This window comes from Botryllus schlosseri, chromosome 12 (assembly GCF_051294905.1).
Source record: "Botryllus schlosseri isolate E-star chromosome 12, Bs_hap1, whole genome shotgun sequence".
In the NCBI taxonomy this organism is placed as follows: Eukaryota; Metazoa; Chordata; class Ascidiacea; order Stolidobranchia; family Styelidae; genus Botryllus; species Botryllus schlosseri.
The window spans coordinates 1,609,880-1,634,710 of record NC_137247.1 but is presented as its reverse complement, the minus strand read 5'-3'; the positions used below and the strand labels follow the sequence as shown (position 1 = coordinate 1,634,710).

General features: G+C 42.9%; 2 protein-coding genes across 2 annotated transcripts in view; one reads left to right on the top strand and one right to left on the bottom strand.

Moving 5' to 3' along the window:
* Positions 1–24,831, bottom strand: part of LOC145452907 (macrophage mannose receptor 1-like) — a 448,907-nt gene that overhangs the window by 242,350 nt on the left and 181,726 nt on the right. The gene's annotated exons all lie outside the window — the stretch shown is intronic.
* The window catches only part of LOC145452898 (receptor-type tyrosine-protein phosphatase epsilon-like), a 56,073-nt gene continuing 53,517 nt past the window's right edge, over positions 22,276–24,831 (top strand). The window contains exon 1 of the mRNA XM_080331027.1: positions 22,276–22,569. Within this exon, the coding sequence (XP_080187153.1) occupies positions 22,281–22,569 (289 nt within the window). The 5' untranslated portion in view covers positions 22,276–22,280. The remainder of the gene's footprint in view (positions 22,570–24,831) is intronic.

Below are 24,831 nucleotides of genomic sequence, written 5' to 3'. Positions count from 1 at the left end.
TAGATTCGATCCCGGTTACTCCCCGATGTTTGTATACCAACACATTGCATGCAATGTCACACCCCTCTCTATTTAATCCATAAATCGTGGTGTATGTGTGGATGGTATTTTTTTCGTGGAAACACGCCTATAAGAAATAAGAGCCGCTCGCCACCCCCGCCATAAGACGCAATAGCCGCTCGCCACCCCGCCATAAGAAATAAGAGCCGCTCGCCACCCCCGGTTTTCAGGCACCTCACCACCCCGCCCATAAGAACCCCAGGCACACCCAGACCGATCGACTATACTACTCACGTGCACCGATTTCAAACGGTCGGTAGAAATCGTCTCTTCCCTTCCCCCGGCTTGGTTGAAGTCCTTTCGAGGACCTTAAAAGGGCCGTCGTACGGTTTCGTCAGTGGAGGTCTGTGTGTATCTCGCCGCACGAACACGTAACTGCAATCTGTCAAACAATTTCGAATTAATACATTTGTATTGCCGTGCCTGGACTTTGGCGTCGGCAGTAACTTGCGAAGTGTTTCTCGCGGCGATGGCATGAACATTTCTTTCTGCTACTTGTGCGGCTTCCGGTAAGATAAACTCGCCGGGTACCATGAGTGTACTCCCGCAAACCAGCTCGGCTGATGTAGTCTTTATAGGTCTTTCTCGGGAGCGGTCCGTATCCCGTCGGATCCCGATCAAAACCCACGAAAGGTCTTCCACCCAGTTGGCATCGGTCAATCAAGCCATTAAATACACTTTTCAGATGTTGATGAAACCGTTCCACCGAACCGTTTGCTTGTGGATGGAAATATGTAGTGTGTTCATTCGCGTCTGACCGCCGAGGTGTGCGGACGTGTCTAGATTGAGCAGCTCATCCTGCAATCAGCGTCGAGAGCTTGTTGCGAGGTTTTGTTTTTCTGGTGTAAAGGCTTACTTGTAGTAATACTCTAGCGGTACTCGGATATGATTACGTGCAGTGAGAAGTTATTAGCTGTATAAGCCACCATCCCGCCTGATGGCAGCGGATGTTGGTAACGATGACATGGAGTTTACTGTTGTCACATCAAAACGCAGTAAAAGGGGTTCACAAAGCGAGTCTGATTGTGATAGTCCGCCATTGAAAGCAATGAATAATAAGTCTGATGCAGACTACTCTGGGCGCTCAGCCGATTCAACTCGCACCGAAAATTTGAAAATAGTTGTTAAGGGTAAAGATAGGAAGATGAAACACTATCATCCTACCACAGTGAACAAGTGCTTACACGCAGTGATTGGTAATTATGAAGGGATCCGCGTCTTCCCGTCGGGAGACTTATTCGTCACCTGCCACAATCGCATGCAGGCCGATAAGCTTCTATCTATAGATATGTTTACGGACGGAGTAGTGTCAATTCCAGTTAATACGGGATGTTACGATGACAGTAAACTGCATCAGCATGCGTCTAGGGCCGTTATCCGAGGTGTGCCAGCTGACATGTCAGAATACGAAGTTGTTGAATTCCTCAGCGAATCACACGTGTGCTTTGCTAAACGTCTGAAACGCAAGTCCACTGATGGCTATGTTTCTAGTTTGTCAATGCTGCTAGGGTTTGATGTTCCAACACCCCCAGATGAGTTGTATATTGGATATCTTCGATTCAAGACCAATCCCTATAATCCTCCCCCATTGAGGTGCCACCGATGCAATCGATTCGGTCACACGAAGGCAAATTGCGGTGGAAGAAAAACGTGCTCCAAATGTGGGAGTCATGAACATGAGCATCATCAGTGCGATCAGGAAAAGAGATGTGTCAATTGCAAAATGCCCCATAGCGCAGCTTACGGTGGGTGCCCAGTGTATAAGAGGGAAGCCAAAATACAAATAATTCGAGAACGAGAGAGTCTATCGTATGTCGATGCTAAAGCAAAAGTATCGCATGTCGATGCTAAAGCGAAAGCACCAGAAAGATCATCTTCACATACACAATTGTCGCCAACTCCCAGCGGTAGAACTTATAGTCAGGCTGTACACCGACGGCAGGCTGTACACCAACCACAGAATGCCTCTGCTAAGTCAACTTCGGCGAAAATCAGTCCACCGCGACAACCCCTTCCAAATGATGCGAACTTATCCTCATTGGAGACCTCTTCTCATGTAAATGAGGCCACCGAGGCCGCCAGTACCCCGTCCGAATCAGACCACGACTCGTCAATTCTATCTATCATGTCTTCTACACATCCGTTACTATTCTTCGCATTCATATGCGAAATTGTGAACCTCACAGCTAAAACCTGTCGTTCAAGCGATGATCTCGATCTTCCGTCATTGATTACCTCCGCGGCTCAGAAGTGGCTAAGCGTTTCTTTCGACCCTGAATCACTTAAAAGCCTCTTGAGCGCAGTTCCACAAAATGTATAAGAACGCTGGTATTCTTATACTGCAATGGAACTGCAGAGGAATATATAGGAAGTTACCTGAACTGAAGAACTTTATAGAACAACTACCTAGGCCTCCTGATATTATGTTAATTCAAGAAACACATCTTATTGATAAATATATTCCAAAGATTAAAGGGTACATCATTGAAAGAAAAGATAAAACACTTCGCAGTGGTGGGCTAGCCATTCTAATTAATAAGCAATTGTCTTATCGTATTCTCGATATTCAGTCACCCGGTGGTGGTATAGATACGCTGTGCATCGAAGTGAACGGTTTGCGGATCTGTAACATATACTGCTCTCCCGAGTACCGAGTTGTTGATGGTGATTTAGACTTCTTGGGTGACCTGTCAGACAGGTCTTTGATATTAGGTGATTTCAATGCCCATCACTGGTCATGGAGTGCTGGAAACTCGAATCGCAGAGGTCACATGTTGTATGATTCGATAAACCGGCATGGATTAGTAACCCTGAACGCAACGAGTCCAACTCGCATCAATACTGCATACAACGCAGTGAGCAGGGCCTCACTCATCGACTTGTCACTGGCGTCGGCAGATATCGCACACTCGTGCTCTACCAACGTGACAAACTCCCTATTAGGCAGTGATCATTTTGTCATACTGACATCTGTATCGGCTAAACTATCCCGCTCTAACAAACGTCCGCTAACTTGGGCCCTCTCGAAGGCAGATTGGGCGAGCTTTCGCCAGATGATTGATCTACCCGAAGTGCCAAATTTTGGGAACAACATAGACGCCATGGTCGACAAATTCACTAGTGATGTATTAAGTGCGGCCAGCCTGTCCATTCCAATCAAAAGAAGTCCACTCGCTCATCAGTACCATGGTGGAACGACGATTGTGCCAGGGCTGTGAGAAGGAAGAAGGCAGCGTTTCTGAAAATGAGGCAAACGTTTGATCCGCAATACATCGCTGAATTTAAACGTAGTCGCGCACAGTGCAGACGAGTGATACTAACAGCAAAACGTGAATCATGGAGATCCTTTTGTGAAACACTTGGCACCAGGGGAAATTTCCAAAAAGTGTGGAGTGTCGTCCGTTCTATTTCGGGCAATCTTTCTAATAGTTCGGTGGCATCTTTGAAAGTTGAGAGCAATTATATTACTGACGAAAGAGGGAAAGCAAAAATACTAGCGAAGACATTCCAACGTTGTAGCAGCTCTTTGAATTACCTTCATAGGTTGGACTTGAGAGCTTCACTCCTCATAGAAGTCGAACACCATAGGAATGATACTCTTCTGAACAATCCTTTCACGATTGCAGAGCTTGAGAAAGCACTGAAGTCGAAAAAAGACACGTCCCCGGGACATGACACTCTTTGCTACTCCATGTTCAAAAACGTCCCGCCAGATGCCCTACTCAGTATGCTTTCGGTGATAAATAACTCATGGTGCAATGGGCTGTCCCTCGCAGCTGGAAGCACTCGATTGTTATTCCAATTCCCAAAAGAAACAAGGACCAATCAGACCCACAGTCATATCGTCCTATAGCCTTAACCAGCCACCTCTGTAAAGTGATGGAGACGATGATTATGAAGCGACTATCTTGGTATCTAGAAAAGCACGGCTTACTCCACTCAGCTCAAAGTGGCTTTCGTCGGGGACGGCGGGCCCTACATCATGTGCTCCGTTTACACGATGCCACTTACAAAGCTATCCATAATGGAAGATCGGTTCTAGCTGTCTTCTTAGACATCGAGAGAGCATATGACATGGTGTGGAGGACTGCTGTCATCCATAAACTACGGGAAATGGGTATTTCGGGGCCTTGTCTTTCTTGGATCAACAATTTCATACACGACCGTACTTTTCAAGTTCGAATCGGGACAACGCTGTCCGACATTTTCACCACAGAAAATGGTATTCCACAGGGGAGTGTGCTTAGCCCTTTGTTATTCAGCATTATGATAAATGACCTCCCAACAGTTATCGAGTCAGACATGGGACTCTATGCGGACGATTGTGCCATTTGGGAGGCAGGTCTTGCTGCTGACCAACTTGCTCAAAACATTCAGTCATCCCTTGATCAGATCCATCGATGGTGTGTAAAGTGGGGTTTTATGGTATCGGTCGAGAAATCCGTAGCAATGGTTTTCACGAAAAAGCGAAATTATGTACAACCTGTACTCAAACTAGGAAGTCATCAGCTGAGGTATGTGGAATCCTTCAAATATTTAGGTGTCACTTTTGATAAAAGACTCAACTATAAGATACACACATCCAACGTTGCATCCAAATGCGCAAAGCGCATGAATTTACTCAAAATGGTATCCGGCACATCTTGGGGTGCATCCACTCGAACGCTATTAACCCTGTATAGGAGCCTGATAAGATCAATCATAGAGTATGGCATGGAAGCGTACTTCTTCGCACCGAAATCACACCTCAAGAAAATAATTGCAATCCGCAATCAAGCTCTGAGACTTTCTTGCGGTGCCATGTCCAGCACCCCTATATGCGTATTAGAGGCCTCGTGTAACGACATGCCCCTTTTTCTCAGGCACCAATATCTTTGTCTCAAATATAGTTCCAAGATAAGAACACAACAATCAAACCCAGCACGTAGTTTATTGGAGGGTTCATGGGAGGAAATCTACAATCTACTCTCACACCGATTTGTGACTTTCAATCTCTTATCCCGATTGCAAATATTGGATGATTTGCAAGTCATAGGCAACCACCCTCTAACCATATGCCCTTGGTTATTGAAATGCGCTATGATTGATACATCATTGCAAAAAGTCCTCGGGCGCGATCCACCACGTCACATTTTCGATGCTATATTCAGAGATTATATTTTTGAGCAATACCCAAACAGAATGCTAATTTACACCGATGGATCCAAAAACATCAACGGTGCTGGGTATTCCTTCTACATCCCCGATCGCAATATAAGAACATCAAAAGTATGTTCGAAACTCCTATCAATCTTCTCAATTGAGCTGAGAGCAATATTCGATGCACTGATATGGATTTCAGAAAATTCCTTCGAACGAGTTGCTATTCTGAGTGACTCTTTGAGTGCCTTGCTGTCGTTGAAAAACCATCTTGGTGAAAATAACTATATTACCAATCAAATATTAGAACTAACTCACCATCTCTTACATGAAAATCATAGAGATATTTCCTTTGTATGGATCCCAGGACACTGTGGTATTGAAGGGAATGAAGTCGCTGACCGACTTGCGAAAGAGGCTGCAGCCCATGACCTAGCTGACCAAAGTGTAGATCTTACTTCTAGCGAAGCCAACTCATTGATTTTAGGTCGCTGTAGGCAAGACTGGAACCAACTTTTCATCGAAACCGCGTCTGGAGCACATTTCAAACAGTTCTGCCCTGACATATACACAAAACTACCTACTTTAACCACGCCACGACGTGCCGAAACCACCATTTTCAGATTACGGACCGGACACTGTCGTCTCAACGCCCATCTTAGCAAAATTGGATGCTCTGATACCCCTGATTGTACCACATGCCATGTTGAAGAAACTGCAGAGCACGTTATTATGGAGTGTGCAAAGTACGCTAACGAAAGATGCCAGTTTAGAGCTGCCGTAATGGACCTGAATGTACCCTTCACCATGGAAAATATAACTATTGACTATATATTACCTTTGCTGTGGGAATTCCTTGCGAAGACAAAGAGACAGTACTAAATGTTTAGTTGACTGTATTTACTTATTGCAATATCGATTCGAGTAGCAACCGTTATGTCGTGACGCAAAAGACCATAGTTGTTATATGCGTCACTAAAACTGCTTTTAAATATAATAATAATAATGATGTAGTGTGTTGAAGTTTGATACCCAAAAGCTGGTTGTTGAGCCCACGATCGGATGTATTTTTTAACGCTGGCACCCCAGGTATTTATTGATTGGCCCACAATCCCTCTTCTTTCTGCGTACCGTGCAAAACGAATTTCGAGCTCACGAGCTTTTTCGTTATGCGAATGGACGGGTGTGACAATCATCATCAGCCGCAAATTGTTTCGAAAACTTTCCTTGTCCAGTGTTTGGGAACCACATGAAAAGGTTATCTGCAAGAGATAGGGTTGTAATGAGTCACGATTTTCGGATGACTCGACTCGACTCGAGTCATTTTCTCAAAATACGGAAATAAGTCGACTCAACTCGAGTCAATCTGTGTATTGACTCGACTTGGACTCGAGTCACTGCGGATGACTCGAGATTCAGACGGCCAAGACCGACATTTCATTGTAATTTCGAAGCCAACACACTATTGGGATATCGTTTGTTGAAAATGCGACCACTGGGAACTGCTAAGAGTAAGGAAAATTGATATATTATAAATGCGAACCATTCAATATCACCAAACAGTGTTAAAAAGGTGGGTGTAGAAAGACTTTAACTGGAAACTGAGCAGTCAAAACAATGACTCGGACTCGATCCTCTGTTCGCTGACTTGTACTCGGACTTGACTCGGTGGGAATTGAAAATGACTCGACTTGACTCGAGTCAAAAATATAAAAATGAGATTGACTTGTGACTCGAAGCCTTGTGACTTGGTTACAACCCTGTAGGAATGTCTCTGAGAGTTAGGTTCGTAACCGCAGTGCGATAAGCCCGCACCTCGTTGGCTTTCTTGCCCAAGTTTTCGCCGTTTAGGTCTAAAAGCGTCGGCTGTTGGCCGGTAGCAGTGATTGTTGGTCTCGAAAGTGCGTTCTCGACCGTTTTGCATTTCCTTTTGATGTGTTGGTTATCAGTGGTATATTCGGAAATCGTGCTAAGGAGACGCTGTTGTCGTGCTGACCAAGGTTCCAAAGGTTTCGTGAATATGTAGGTAGGTGAGTGGCTTTTGGCCGGTAAAAGCTGTAAAGGGGTGTCCTTCTAGTAAATATTGGCAATGCATGATGTACAAATGTAGCGCCAAAAGTTCTCGGTTGAAGGCACTGTACTTTGAATCCAGCTTACGCAGCTGCCGACCGGAAAAGGCCAGGGGACACCATTTCCCGTCGACCAGCTATTCTAGACTCCCCTAATTTCCGTTTGTGAAGTGTCGACAGTGAGCTCAGCTCGGTTTTAGCGGCACATCCAGGGTGGTGCAACATTGTTGCGTTGGCTACCGTTTGCTTTACTGCATTGAAATCTTTTTCTAGTTCGGGGCCCTAGACCAATTATCGTGACTTGCCGGCCAACGTGCGAGAAAGCGGCCACATGATATCTGCAATTGCAGGGATGAATCTGTGATAAAAATTGATCATCCCATTGCTTTCTTGCAGAGCCTTGAGGGTTTCGGGCGGCGGAAATTGAGTGATTGAGTCGACTTTGATGGGCAATGGCTCGATTCCTCGGTGGTCCACGATGGGACCCAAGAATTCCAGCTTGTCTTACCCAAATCAACATTTCTTGTTGATTATTAAGCCGTGATGGCGCAGGTCACGCATTCTCTGAAAGAGAGTACGAAGATGCGCGAGATGCGTATCGAAAGTTGGGCTCCCTACCAAGATGTCATCAAGATAATTGCGTACACGAATAGTAAATCTTGAGAGACGGTGTCCATTAGTCGATGAAACGTCTGGGCGGGGTTCTTTAGACCAAATATCATGAGACGGAACTCTAACAGTCCAAAAAGAGTGATAACCGCTGTTTTGGGAATGTAAGCGGGTGCTACCGGGACTTGGTGGTATCCTCTGAAGAGGCCTATTTTCGAATATATGCGACTCCCCGCCAAGCGAGCGGTGAACTCATGAATATGCAGAATTGAGTAACGGTCCGGTGTCATTGCAGCGTTTAATCGCTCAGAGTACCCACAGGGTCACCAGCCTCCGGATGACTTCGGAACCATGTGGAAAGGTGATGTCCAGGGACTGAATGATCTCCGGACAATTCCTAAACTTATCACCCGCTGAAACTCCTCTTTGGCAATAGCTAATATGTTTGGTGGAAGACGCCTTGCCCGTGCGTGTACTGGATGTCCCGAAGTCACTATTACTGCGTTCCCACGCACTGCCGATGGGCCCATTTTCAAGAGACTCGGCCGATGAACGAGAAAATTTTGTTGCGCAAGCACACTCATGTCGGCCGACTCGTCGGACATCGAGTGAATACTTAGGCTTGGCCGTTCGGTCATGCATGGACTGTGTCTTCGATTAGCTAATTGCTATTTGCTACTTGCACTACATTTTTCCTATCAAATTAACCGTGGCTGCACTCCGGACGGATCATGGACGCATTTAGAAACCAGGAATTTAATTATGATCGCAACGGAAGTTAGTAGTACCGGTACTGCTACGAATTACCCGTAGGATATCGAAATCTTCTTCGCGATCTGCTCACATACGCTGGTGCCACAATTCAAGGGTTTGTGTTCTGACTGATGCATGAATACAATACAAACTACCGTTTGACCACAAACTAGGTGAACTTATTCACATTCCCCTGGTAAGCAAATCATCAACAGGACACTCGAAATTCATGTCCTAATCACGACGACGAAACAGTAGTGCCGGTAGACTACTGGACAAATTACTAGTCTGCGCACGAAATGATCGGACAACGATATCCCATATCTATATCTCCCACATACTTATAGATATGCTACCTAATTTTCATCTTTCTTCCATCTTGTTTTATCTTCTGTTAGTTTTTTAGCAAGTGGTTCATCATGACCATTTTACATGTTGGATTTTGGCCTACGTGTTCAATGTCAAAGCGGGTTGCTTAATTGAATGACCGCTACAAGCAATGTTCCCTCTAATTTTTCGTGAGTCTGCGCAAACATGCCAACTCACTGCGCAGGCCCTTGGACAACAGTGCGCAACCAGGCTCCCCATTTTGTGATAAGCATAACTTCTGGGGGGATTCGCCCCCCATACCCCCCCCTCAGGCTATACGATGTTCCCCGTTACTTATCTGCTTCATTGGGTCCACGTTTACTGAGTCACCCTTTTTCGCCTAAACGCGCGAAGCGCGAGAAATATTTATAATTCATGACTGAGTCGGTCAATATGATCGGGAATTGCGTATATATTGCTATCAATTTTCATCCTCTCTCTGCTCACGTAATCAGATTTACCGGTAGAGCTGAGGGAGGTGTGTTTGAAAAGGTAGGACCCCCCATAATAATTTAACATATCTCCTGGTGTAGCCTATATACCAGAGATGAGCGGATTTGAAATTTCTATGTCCTAATCCAATCCATATCCGAACCTTCAAATCCAAATCCATATCCTAATCCATAACTTTTTCATATTCAAGTCCGTGTCCAATCCTAATCCGATTCCAACTGGAAATTCAAAAAAAATACTAATTTATGCAATGGAGGAATTCGAAAATTTTCTTTCACAACCAACAATTCACTTGAATATTTAGGCATAAGTACATTAATAACTGATCTGAATAAAGTTTGTCGCCATTCGCCACACGACATTTCAATCTCCCAGAAAATATGTAAATCCAATCCAAATCCTAATCCGTTCTGAAAAAAATGTCTAATCCAAATCCAATCCAAATCCGACAAAATTTCACAAATCCTGTTTTTTCAAAACCTAATCCTAATCCATGCTCATCTCTGGACCCGTTGGCAGGAACGAAACAGCATACTTCGTTAGCCCCCGCCCCCATCCCCCAAAAAACTTGAGTCTTGGGCTCCCATAGGGTGATAAACTGCCCCTCCCCATTACATTGTTCGCGTTGCCACGAAAATATAGTTGTACTGTTTAGTGAGCCAGCGCCAAGCGCGAAAATTTTCGATAATTCATGATAAAATTGGTCAATAAGATCGGGAAATGCATATTTTTTGCTATCAATTCCTTGTCCTCTCTGGTCACGTATAATCAGATTTACCGGTAGAGCTGAGTGAGGTGTCTTTGAAACTGCAGAGCCCGTAAATAATAATGGGACATCTTCTGGCGGGCGGACCCGTAGGTATGACGTCGTTACATGATGTTATTTCGTGACCTCCTGTCTGTTATATTAAAAAATATAGAATCGCCCAAACGTAGGCTACTAAACTAAATGATCACACGATTTCGGATTGGTCGCATGTTACATATGGCCTAAAACTTTATATGTCTTAGTGCGTCGTGGCGCCGTAATGGTCAACGCCGATATGCCCATTTCTATAAATCTAGCGTATTTTTATTGGGGGAAGAGTACCCAATAATCAAGATATTTGGCGACTTGAAATCGCGCGCAGTGCGAAAATTTTTTGAAAAAGTTGCATAAATTTTTGAAACATACCCTGTAATTTATGCTAATTCACGAAATAATTTTGGGCCTCTTCGAGTTCGCCCCCCCCCTCCCCCGGGTGCGACAGTTACGGCCCTGCGACTACGAAGTGGGAGCAATTCACCATTCTTCAGTATTTTCCTCCGGTATTGCAAAAGTGTCCTCTTTTCAGATTTCCAAAATGTGGTAATCCTAGGTATTACCTTAACGACAGAAAACTCCCGTTCAAACGAATTGAATAATATCATTTTTTTCTGCTGAGAAGCTGATGTAATTCAACGCCCTACAGTGCACAGTTGCAGCGTTTCCCGGTCAACGTTTGCAAGGGGATGGGTTTTTCAACAATGTGGGTGCTTGTACTTGCATATTCTGCATATTATCCTATCTCACCATACGTGATCAGATTTGCCTGATGAAAGTGATGACTTCGAAAATTCACGGCATGTAATTGTGCAGTAAATCTTACGCAATGTTCATGCCACACGGACAAGACTAATCGTTAGTTTCTCGCAGACTAAATTAGCGCTTGACCATTGTTATTTAGTTAAACCAGTGTTGGGATGACTCGAGTCATGACTTGACTCGAGTCAGACTCGAGTAATTTTTTCGTATGACTTGACTTGACTCGAGTCACTTTGCAAAAATGACTTGACTTGACTTGACTCGACGTTTCAAAAATGCAGATTGACTCGTGACTAGGAGCAAAATTTACGAGTCAATTTCAAGTCATCAAGTGTTCGGATTGATCTCGATACGCTGGCGTGCCCGTGACCTCTGGGAGCGACCAATTTCATTCATTGAATGAATTCACGTTTTACTGAACCTCCGTCGTTCTATAACAAATAAAGTGACCGCAAACGAAGTGATTCGAGCATACAACATACGTTGTCGTTAACTAGCAGGAAAGCAATATGATAGCTAAGTATCCATCGCCGCTCTGTAGAATGGTCGGTCATCGGTGCCCGGTGCTCAACTTAACCAAACCTCTTGTATGATTTAAATTGATTTCGAATATAGTTTATATCACTCGTCAACCATTAGCACAGGCTTAAATTGTATCCCATGGATATGTAATTGGGTCGTGCATGATATTACTTCCTTTCAACTATCTGAGGTTTCGCATTCTATTCTCTGTTTTGGCGGATGATTATAGATGTAGGTTATACCGTTACCTACGTACTTAACCGATTTTAGACATGTGTGAGCTGTACAACGCCTTTTGTCTGTCTATTTAGTTTTATATTCGGTCCGCGATTTAAAATCAATGGTGAATGCATACCTCGTACTTCGAAAAAGCAACTTGACTTGAATTAGGACTTGACTCGTGACTTGACTTGACTTGACTCGACTTGACTCGACTTGACTCGAGTCACCTCCAAAAATCGAGTGACTTGACTTGACTCGAGTACCTTTTAAAAATCAATTGACTTGACTTGACTCGAGTCACAATTAGCAATGACTCGAGATGACTTGTGACTCGAAGGTAGTGACTTGATCCCAACACTGAGTTAAACCATGTTATTTCGTCATTCCCAGAGAAGATTGTGCTACTAAAATGATATCAGTATCGCTCACGCGTACGAGACCATACTAAAAGAAAAATCTCATTCGTGAGGCGCACGTCATTGCAAATTATCATTTCTTCACAGAGCGCAATATCTACCTTTACTGGCCGCACTTGTACCTCGGTTTCAGACTTCACCGATAACATTATTGGCCCCTGGCAATGTTCTCTCTGATTTTTCACAAGTCTGCGCGCTTGCGCGGTCCCTTGGAGAACAACAATTAAAAAAGAAAAAAGTCATCCCTACGGATTTTTTGTACGCAGCCAAGATTTTCTGTGCGCAGAGACCGGTTCAGCACTGCGCATTTGCGCACGTGCGCAGCTTAGAGGGAACATTGGCTACAAGTCGTGTCGACTCATTCCTGCTCAGTCATTTATCGCCATCTTGTGATTATTATGTAATTATTACTGTGTAAGCCAGAAACGTCATCGCGAACGCTTCGCCCAGCTCGTTCGGCCAAGTCACGGTCCGATTACGCCTGGTCATGGAAACACGGCCGACATGTACAACGTATGCATCATTGCCTTTCGGCCGACCGCGCACGGAAACGAAGTATATGTGGTGCTCTACTCCGTGTCCCGTTAATGACGAAGAGAACTTGTGCACGGACAGTTGGCGGTCGTTGCGAGGAGCTGGTCATGCGGAGAAGCTAACGTGTTTAGCTGTGGTGCAGGCTGGGCGTAGCTGCTCACTGGATAGTTTTGTGCTGATTTTGGTTGATAAGAGGCTGCCCATGCAAATCGATCAGCAACTGATGAGCGCGGAGGAAGCCTGCTCCGAGTCGGCCAGGATGAACTTCAATGTAAATGTCCCCGCGGGGATGTGAGCGTCACGTTTCTGTGACCGTATGTGGTTATTATGCTGCCGTTAGCCGCCTGTAACGGAGCGTGTTACTCGTTGAATCGGCGTCTTCAGTTTGTAGGCGGTAGTGCACCAACTTCCGCGCCGGTGTCGACAAGGAAATTGTTTCGGGATACGACATCGTGAACTAAAAAAGGCTAGAATGTTGACTGGTGCTCAAGCCATCAAGGGCAACCGGTAGTACTGTTTCCCTGATATGAATAAGGAGAGCATTTGGGTGCTTTGTCGCCGAAAATCTTGTGATAGTAGCACGTACTGCTGTACTGCTGCTATCTGTATTAACTTGTGTCGTGCGCTTTTTTGACATGTTAATCGCATATTCTGCGTCTGTGCGACGTGCGTGCCATAGCAAGTCAGCTCGCTCGGCCAACTCCCTGGGATTAGTGATATTTTGCTCGACGAGTGCGAGGCGAATATCCTCTAGTGCAGGGGTTCTCAAAGGGTGGGCCACAGGAGCATTTGAGGTGGGCCACAGAGCTATTTGGAATATTGTAGAACTAGTGAAAATAGTATATTTGCTATGTTATTCGCTCAGAAATATATTCATATTATCAAATTATACGTCGGCTACCTTAAGTTTTTCATCCGACTCTGCTGGGACGTAATGGAAAGTATGGAGTCACAATCTACAAGTGGAAAATGGGAGGGGAAACGGAGGCTTTTATCTCCGGCTACGACAACCTACGGCTAACGGCAACGAAAATAATTTCGATTATATATTAACTGGAAGTTAATGCTGAAGTGACCGAGTATTCCAGCAGGGCCGTATGCCGTTGAAAGTGTGTGTGCATTATACCCGGAAAGAAGTATATTTGATGTAGATTTACGGTACCTTGGCAGGTCGTATTATTGTAATATAAAAATAGCCATAATCGCAATTTATTATCAATTCAACTTTCTATCGAAGTACGGCACCACCGCAACGAATCGTAATGTATTGATGATTTAGAGCAGTACGTGTATTAATGTTTGGAGCCGGTTTAAAATTTCCGGCCTTGAAGTCATTGTACAATGTACATAATGTAAGAGTCACATGAAATGATTGCACCATTGGATTGAATGTTCTGACATCGCGACTTCAGCCGATACAGGACATACTATATGTAAATTGTACAGCTTGAACATTGAAATAATCTTTCTCCACATCTGTACAGTATCTCTTTCACCAAAGAATTGTTTGAAGTTGGCCCAGCCCCAATCCGCACCATAGTGGAAGTAAAACCACAATCACACAGTGGATGCGGGGATTAGATTATTGGGTTTCGAGACGTGAGTGGAACAGAGGCCATATTAATTTACACAAGAGTTATACGATCTACAAGGACCGTAACTACCGCACCTAAAACCCTAAATAGGGGGAAGCACAAAGGGGCCCAAATTTCTTTGGTCGTTTGTTTGTTGGGGGAGAATTATTGAACTTGAAAATTTTCGTCGCGCTTCGCGATTTCGTTGCTTCGGAGGTCTACATTTGTGATGATCAGTACGAGAAAAATGCGCAGATTCTTAGAGAAATAGGCATATCGTCGTGATGACCACGCCTTGGACGGGACTATGACTCTAGGACGAGAAGTGGGCCACAGAACATTTTCAAACCAGAAAATGGGCCACGGGCAAAGAACGGCTGAGAACCCCTGCTCTAGTGCATATGCTGTAAGAGGTGTTCGAATAGCAAACACGGTTAATGATCACCTAATAAAGAGAGCATTTCGTACATGAATGTGGAAGGCTTTCGATTGCTTGAACTCGGCATGCTGATCTGTCGTGCTGCGCGCTCTTGTCTTGGAATGTCTCAAGTGTCAAGAAGGCGTTGTTTTATTGCTGTGCAGGCTACTTGCTCTCATGTGGAGGGTGCTCTAAAATGTCGACAAATCGACTTCCTGTTTCTTGGTCTAATGCGGAGAGCACGTAGTAGAACTAATATTGTCTGTTGCGGTTCCTCGAAACTGGAATTAGGCCTTGGCCTGGCAAACCAGGTGCTTTCTGTGGCCCAAAATGAAGTAAGCTTGATAGCCACTGCGCTCTCCTCTGGTGCATCTAAACCTGCCTGATTCTCGGGATTCATCTTGCTGCGCCCACTATCCAGAATTCTCTGTCTCTCGGGGTCACCGGTTAAGCGCGTAACAAGATTATCGCAGGCAGCACTTGAGTGTACTGAGCAAAGCAATTCCGTTTACTCAGGAACTTTCGAGCGACCTTATAAGAGATTTGTCTTTTTCCATGGAGAAGTCAGAATTTCATGCATCAAGATTTAAAAAAATTGCCCCGAGGGAGATGTAACAATATATTATTAAAGAAGACGAAATATGGACCTTAATGCCACGTGCAAATGAGTAGCTGGATCTTTTTCTTACTGCCGCATTGTCGATGACTTATTTCTAACGCTGGGTGTTGATGACCGGCGGCTTTTCATCGACTTTTTGAGGAGAAGTTTCAAAGCGATGGATGGATGGGTGGATTGGTGGATGGGTGGGTGGGTGGGTGGATGGGTGGGTGGGTGGGTGGATGGGTGGATGGGTGGGCGGATGGGTGGATGGATGGGTGGGCGGATGGGTGGATGGATGGATGGATGGATGGATGGATGGATGTTCGTTCGGATGGATGGATGGATGTTCGTTCGGATGGATCCGTTTAAACAAACGACATACACGTGAGAGAGCTATGCTCGAGCAGCAACGACAACAGTAGGCCTACATATCAATTACGGACCAATAGATTGATTATAAGTTTCCAACATATAGTCTATCAGTGATTGTATAAAACCGTTCAAGCTTCGTTCACGAATAGCAACGGGTATGCTATTCTGGATGTTAGGACCGGCTATTAAAAGAGATATCGTTTGCAGATTTCCTTCCTTTGGTGCGGCTGAGTTGGCATTCGATCAAGGAATTTCAATATGATAGTAGATGTTGTTGTAGCATCTCGTAGGGGTTTGCGATAGCACAATAATTGGTCCTCTTCGTCCAATCTTATCCTGATCTCTTTACAGATATCCACAACAACTTTCCTCGTATCCTCTTTTTCTCTTTTCGCAATGCCTCGAAATTTTAATAAATCAAGGCGAGATATGCGACATCTGGTAGGTTTTTCGGAACCTGTTCTTCTAGCACATCTTGTATTGAGTTTTATTCATTTTAGCAGATATTCCGTAGGTATTGCTTTTGATGGGGGCAATCTCCTCTAACATTCGATCTTGGATCTTTTGCAGCATTGTTCATCTCTCCTGTTAGCTGTTCCAGCTGCGAATACAATATCTTACTCTTCGTATGTTCCTCGTTCAACAAACTCTACCAGTTCCTGGTTGACAACACGAGGTTGATTGTCGGCCCCGTGAGCGTAATCAGACACCTCCGTACGGTAGCTCGTCGAATTCTCCGTATGTTGTTTTTTGGGGGTATTCATGGTGTTTGTCGACTACTATGGACATTTACACCAGGCCGATATTCCTCTTATTTTCCGTAACTGCCGACTTATAACACGGCCCACCTCTACTAGGCTTTTTGTAAGACACCGCTGACGCGGATGATGTGGCGAGGAGGAGCCTAGGTAAACCTCCAACACTTAGGTATCGGAATTCGGAAGTCGACCTCGGTCGGACTCGAACCCGCACCCATTGGTGTTGCAGCCGCGGATTATACCACTGCGGTATCTCGCCACTTCCTCCGTATGTATATATTTAGCTGATTGAACGGGCAATTTGGCATATAGCGTGCACCCGAAATAGCCCAGACACTGCCAAGACCGAGACGCGTAGAAAACGACTTGAGGCTTCCAACAATACGAACTTTTACGAGGGGATAGCTTTCCAGCAAATACCGTGTCTATATAACCCCAATATCGAATCTTTGTTCGCTGAAAAGTGTTGTCAGGTATCCTGCGCAGGTCATAGTGCAAAATAAATCAAAAGTGCTGATCATGATATCATTTGCCGTAATTGTATTTCATGAAAATATTATTTTTGTTGTGGTAACTATGCCCGGTGCCCATGTTAGAGAGCACAGCGTTGTGCTGACGTCAAATTTTAAAAACGTGGTCGTTGACCTCTGTGACCTATTTTACCTTCATGTTGAAATCATTCGGCCCGTCGTGTGTACGAAATTTGAAAAGTGACCCGCAACCCAATTTTAGTTGGCAGCATGCACCTGCTCTAAATATTTTTTTTATTGGTATAACCTGCAGAATTACCAACGATTCTGAATCGAGACGGTCATATATTCACTTTGAATCGCCTCAACAAACTGAAGTTCAATGCAGCTAAACAAGCATGCGCCAATGTCGGAGAAAGACTGCTTGAAATCTACGACAAGGAAACGGACGACTTCATTCGCAAAAACATATTGTGAGTTTTTTCAAATCAATCAAAATTTCACTGTTAGCATGAATCATAAAAAATTCCTATATGTGACTCAGCAAAATACCTCAGCGTAACCATTGATGCCAAAATGTCTTGAGAGCAGCATATTGAATGCACAATATCAAAACTAGCTGGGTGTCTGGGAATAATTTCCCGTCTGCAATCTTTGGTTTCTAGATCAATACTACGAACCATCTATTTCTCACTTATTCACTCTCACCTGCAATATGTAATCGCAGTGTCGAGAAATGTATGCAAAACATTTTTGCACAGTATTCGAACACTGCAAAATCGTGCGATACGGTTGATCTGGTGTGTACCTTCACGTAGTAAACTATCGCCTTACTCCCGTAAGAATCGAATTTTGCCAGTTGACGAACTATATCGCTTCGAAGTATCAAAAGTAGGGCTTGGCAAAATGGAGTGCCTAAGTGATTCGACTATGGATTACGTAATATGCTTCGAGTCGAGTATCACTGATTATGACGTCATAACAGAATGCAATATGTAAAAGTTTAAATATGTACCTTTTAGGCCACCACAAAGTATAAAATGCTTGATATCCATCACATTACAGATACTTTGGTATTTTTTCGATCTTACCGACTTCATTGCACTTGGTGACAATGTTGTGGGATGATCATGATCATTTCCAGTAACGTTCGTAACTTTGTAGTATATATTTCGTATGCTACGATACGGCCAATCAAGGTTTCAAGGCTTAAGATGCGAAAATTAGTACAGAAACTCGTTGATAAATTAACTTTCAGCGGCGAGGAGCGTATAATTTCGGTACTCGAATAAATCGTCTTAGACTGCTCGACTCAAATCATAAAATTTAATTCTCGATTCAGATTCGAGTATTCGAATCACTGTGCCCAGCTCTAATCAAAAGTTATGCAGATATATATTTCAAATAGTTTGCCGTATGTGTTTGATGACTTTTTCATACCTGCTAAAAATGTCCACTCCCATTACAAGAGAACCCTATCAAAGGGAACTAGGCTATTTACTTGAGTCTACCCAAAAGCGACTTTACTTAGAGATCTATGGACTACTCAGGACCTATATCATCTGGAATGAATTACCACAAGACATCCGTGAATTGCCTTATAATAGATTCAAAAAAAGACGTACTTAGTCACGTCTTGTCGTTATATTAACACTGCTGTCCTACCATGCCCAGACATTGCTTCATTGATCATTTGGTACCATCGTTTACTTTTTCTTTTTTATTTTGCTTTTGAAACCAACATATCCGACTGCTGGACTGCAGAGAGTATACCTGTTTGATGCTTGTGCGATCAGACTAGTTCACCGTAACGGTGGTATCGATCCTTTCTATCTGATACCCAATACTGTGCACGCATATTTTCTGCGCCATCATCACTGCCGTCTGTATTTATGTATTTTGGTTGGATGAAAATGAAGACTTGAAGACTCTTCTCAGTAGTCATTACATAGTTTAATTGTGACCAATTGCAGACCACAGCGTTGTCACTCGTGTCATGAAACTATGCCATATATATATATAATGCGATATATCTGTGCAGTTTATTAGAACTTTGGAAAAGACCTTAAAAATAGGCTTCGATAAATAAGGCTTTCTTTATGTAATGAGGTTTATTACGTCAAAACCTCCTCACCGGGCGAGCTCACGTCAATTATATGGTGACCGTGATTTTCAGGATGCTTAGTTGAGATGCACTTACATAGTTTTCCTTCACTTGCTGTGCTAACTAAAGAAAAACCACTTTTGGGCTACCTCCACTTCTACCTCGTCCGAAATTAACCTCTTGTCCAGAATTGTTGAGTTGGCTACAAAATTGTGTTTATTAAATTTGGCTGAAGTCCATCTTATCGAAGCTTAGCTATAAGAGTAGAAGACTTGAGAATTATCGTAGTAGACAAATATATATTTCAATATTACTGCATACCGCATGAAATTTGATGAAGCGAATATATTGGATTGGAAAATTTTGGATTTGAGAAAAATATTATTCACGGCGGAAAACTCTGCTGTTATAATAACTATCAACTTCAAAAATCTTGAATTTTCTACTGTTATAGATTCGTCTGCTACAGGTTGTAATATCACCAAATATGGAGCACGGCGTTTTTGTAGCCAACCCAACAATGTTATCAAGGGACGAGTACAGTCTGACAAAGAAGTTAATTTTGAACAGCCTTTTTGTATATACAAGCGCCAATTTGAACGCGGGAAATATGCATGCGTTGTTGCGTATTGTCGGACTCCGCGGACAGTGACGTTTGTAAGGCAGAGAGTTCACTGCTCACTGTTTGCTATCGAATCCTACATCTTTCGGTAAACCAATTTTCGTCCCTGGACATGATAGCATGCGACACTTCCGCACGTGGGAAAAATGTGAGATTAAGACCGGAAATGGTTTCGATCGAGGATCGCGTTAGGGTTAGATTTCGGTTTTTACCAAAGTGTTGATTTCGGGAATAGGGCGGGTGTCAGGGTCACTTTTGAAGTTGTGAAACAGCATGCAAAAATCGCTCATGTAAAAGTGACAAATGCAAGAGTGTCAAAGGCCGATGTGTCGTTTTTCAACGTGTCACATGCTCATATCAGTATCAGTTTATTAATACTTTCATCATTTCAAAACATCACAAAAATGTGATACAAGGAAAAGATAGGAAGGTGCGGAAACGACTTGGAGTAGTCTTTGAAATCAGACACCCACCTGTGCCTAGGCAATGTAATAAAGAGCCATGCACCCTGAATGAGAAGGAAACCAGTTAATATAAAAAGAAACCGACAACATTAGGTGGCATGTGCCGGAAGGTGACATGAATATGCTGGATATTAGTCCTGTAATCTTGCGGGCTCACTACCATTTATTTAGAAGAAATGTGTCCCCCAACTATTAATATTATCTGCAAAAGTTTTCTTGCATTTATCACTATAAATGGTTTTCTGATCGACATTCTCGTTTCTTCCGAATTGTTGTTGTGAAATGTGGATTCTGCATTGTGATCGCTGTGAAATATTTACAATACTATTTTGATGTTTTACATTCACATTCAAACTCTGTTTCTATCCAACAAAGCTCAACTTTCCCAAGTTCAGTTTGCGAAATTTACTGTATAACAGATTTTATTAAATAATATTTTTGTCCTACATATGAAGGTACGAAGGAGCAGAATTTACCTTGGGAGGAAATTCGACGAAAGCAGTTGTGAATTGGGTCAGTGGAATGGAGTCGTCCTACACAGGATGGTGAGTGAACTCCTTTCTCCCTTAAACATGATTGCCTTTTTGCATTTGTAAACAGTAGCAAACTTCAATTCTATACAACTGGGCTGATTTAGCCAGCCCCGAGATTTAGATGTAACTGAAGCTTCTGTTGTATCCAAAAGGGGTCAGTAACAAAGTACTTCTACTTTGTGGAAGTACTCAAGTATTTTTAATCTACTTCTGACACATATTCAAGTAGATCAGATTTCTATCGACTTTCACTTCTACTTCGTAATATTTCGGGGTCTACTTACTTACTTTTCGCTATTTTAGCTTGTCAAGTAGAAGTAGTTCAATCCCCCAATATGAAAGATAGCCTGAGGAATTTCGGAGCTGTTTTCACGGAGTACCAACATTTAATATTCATAAAAGTCAAGTAAAGCCCAGACATTTTTTTGCGCTTTGCGCACAGTAGTTATGGTGTGTCAAATTTGTTTTCACGAAAGTATCAGGGTTTATAATTTAGGTACCGGATTGCTTGGTTCCGCTCACATCGCATCGGCGCCCATATCAAATATTTCATCACTATAGATATGGCCCACCATAACGTTTGAAACTACCGTCTCGCAAGCTAGCAATTACCTAGCATTTCGTAATCTAGCAGCCCATGACGTGTCCTGTTAATCAGGAAAATCCGGCAATTTTGAACGTTCCACCTGTTTCAGTAGATCACCTTTGAAGCTTTATGGAAAAAAGACATGAAATGTATTTTCCGCTTTTAAGAAGTGGGAATTTTATTTCACTTTCAATTCCGAGTATCATACTTTGAGTTCTAATTACTTTCAGTTCTTTTGTCTGCGGAACATTCATGATGAAGCATACAAACAAGTATAGTAATGCCTCTATTTTCCGAAAATAAAGCTACACTTACTATAACTTTTACGATCCACAATATTTGTTATTAACGTCGAAATCGTATCCGATACAACTTCTCCATATTGCTCTTCGCCTAAAATCGGGGCCTCATAATGTGGGGTAGTGCGCCATGCCATGATATCGTCTAAAACGGGGTGTTCCATTAAACAAGGGGTTAGTATCGCATTTTCATATCAATACCATAATTTACATCCCATGATGCGCAGGAATGCTTATTCTGTCGACAATTGATACCTTTTAGGATGGATCGATACGAATCTAGCTATCTACACTTTCCGCATAGCTCAATCTGCAGCTCTTGACAGTCCATGCGAACGAATTAGAACTGTTTTCAAAACTAATTACTTACTTGAGTAGATTTAACGTAAGTCAATTCTACTTCTACTTCAAGTAGTTTTAGGTGGCGTATGAAAGAAGTACTTCTATTTGCACTTCTACTTGAGTAGCTTTCTTGACTACTTTAACCACCTCTGGTTGTATCTAGTACTTCATCATTATGTATAGTGTTAATAGCCCAGCCCAGCCCTTTAAGAACCACGGAACAAAAATTAACTTCGGTTGCTCGTGTAGGGCTGTTGGTCGACCATATAATCAAGGGCAACGACTGGTCGCTGCGACGCGTGACGGCTGGGTGGATTTCGCTCTCACGGCAGAAGGAAAGTTATATATTTGTGAGAAATGTAATACAGCTAAATCTGTACTCGTGTGCGATCTGACAGTGATACAGATCAACTTTTATCTAGTAAATATGAGCACAATCATGCTTTCACCAACGAATGCAACTGCCGAAGCAGGAGTGATTGATAAGATAACTTGCTCTGCAAATGGAATACCGTATCCAACTGTTTATTGGATGGACTCGACAACTAATGTAACCGAGTCTGTGAACGGCAGCGTGTATCAAGAATCGGTTCCAGGATTGTCAACTCTGCACATAAATAACGCCAGGTTAAAGGATGAAACGAAATACACGTGCGTTGCTATTAACGCGGCTGGAAATTACAGAATGCAACTTGAAACAAATTTGGCGGTTACTGGTGAGTAATTTTCAAGTTGGGTATCTGGATTATATTGTGTATGAGATCACTGTAAACTGCTATGGAACAACGGCTGTTTTACCCGTCATCAATCCTGTTATGCTGAGTTTATGCTTGTTTATACAATGAATGCACAGAAGGATTTAATGAACCTAGTAAAGTGAAAATAAAATGAGTTCAATAATGTGATAGGTTACCCGTCGTTCTGGAGAGTGCTCCAATAGATTACATTAGCTCAGTGCTTTTCAACCTGTGTGACGCTTCGCACTTGTGCGAATGAGAAAAATTGCAGTGCGAATGACGAAGGTAGTCCAAATAGTGCGAATGAAAATCGTGGTTAATTATTGAATTTTCTGACGTGGAATAATTCAAATAAACCTTATAGCAAATTTAGGGTCGGTGTAACTTTTGTAGTTGCGACGCAAATGTAAAACTTAATACGACGCACCACTAATCGTAACTCCCACAAGCCGTAGTGAAATAATATTCCCGCACTATAATTATTACATAACCAAAAACCTGGTTTGGAAGCTGGTTTAGTGGCAATATAGGGATCTCTGCAAACTCTATAGTGGCAGACATACAGTATATCAGCCCGTCTGATCCTGTGACAGGCTGAAAAAATGACTTCAAGTTGACTTTCTACTCTCTTTCGCTAAACCATCATCATATTTTCGTAATATCTGTTCGATAAGCGCGAGGCATGAGGATAGTAGTAAATACCACCATTACATACTCACACTTGCAAGTTACTGTAACGCAAATTTTTACCCCTGCAAGGTTTATTAAAGTATGGACCGCAAGGGGTATAATTTTGGGTCGACACGGTGCTATCTGTTAATATGTATGTAGGCTTTATTGAATTTATTGCAATAGTTTTTACATATCCAATGATCACTGTGTTGGTACTGTAGCCAATAAGCGTGACACGCAGAAAATTTAGCTTTATCATAAGAAATTATGATAAGATTTGTCAGACTGTTTTTTTCTTCTGGAAAACATGGTCTAAGACCATTGGGATGAACTAGTGTAGCAGTGTGCAACGAGCGAGTTCAGGCCTATGAGATTCATTCATTTCGAGGCTAACTCCATCTGAGTCGGGGCACATGAAGACGTAAAGGTTCGGCGAACAAACCGCTGATAAAAGGCGGTGCTAAAAACATAAGCGGCGACAAAACCTCAGTTTAAAAATGACGGATGCTGTATGGCCAAACCTTTCGAGGGTGATTGGATATGCTCCGTAGTCGGCACGGAATTGTCCCGATCCTGCAATTTGAGTAGACAGTAGTACAACTGCGATACGCAGAGGAGTTTAATTCGCCCCAACTTGATATCGCGTGCGTCATGTTTTGTAGAGCTGTCGTGGGTTGCTGTTGTTGTTTATTAAAAAGAAAGATTTGGTGCTCATCACTTGTTGGTCTTTTGCACCACGACCAAGAATTGCGTAATAAATGAAAATCAGTCTATGATGGAATACGTATTAAATAGACATTTAAAAAAGTAGCATTTCAGTGATACGAAAGAATATCAAGGCGAGAAAAGGAATTTATAGAGCAGTTGAAAAGGACACATTCACGGTTATTCACAAATCACGGTTGCAGGATAACACAAATTCAATTGTAAAAGGGATGATTCGAACCTCCATGAGGATAATTTCAAGGCGGAAATCAACAATCAATTCCACACATTTAGCAATGAGGAAAGTACGATGGAAATCATATTTTGAGCAGAAAAATATTCAGTGGTTTCAGGACAGCGACAAAGAGAGCAAGGTGGAGATTCCACTGAACCTGCTGCCGTGGGTAGAATTATGGTGTACGCGTTCTGTATGTCATACAGGCCCGTAAAATCGTAGCATACAACTATAATATTAAAAATGAATTCCTTGGCTCGGGTCGCGAGATGCCATATTTTGGTGGTAATCCAAAAGCAGCTTCACCGTTATTAAACTGTTATGAGTTCTCAAGTTAGATTGAGCTATCGAGTGCAACACGCCGTATTATTTGGTCTTCTCACAAACTCGTGAGACAGAGCTTGAAGCAACTTATAGTAAGGTAGCGAGCTCTGATGTGCCTTGATTGTTTTGCACCTTATGTTCCAAAGACATGAGGCAAAAGCCTCAACACAAACATGTGAGTTTTCGTCCTTTCGACAAACTAGAGCCTTGCAGGACCTTTGTGTCAGCTCACAAAAACGATTCCTGCCAGAAAGCATTTTTCAATCCCGAAAAATACGCTGTATTTTGGATAGGAGTCCAAAACA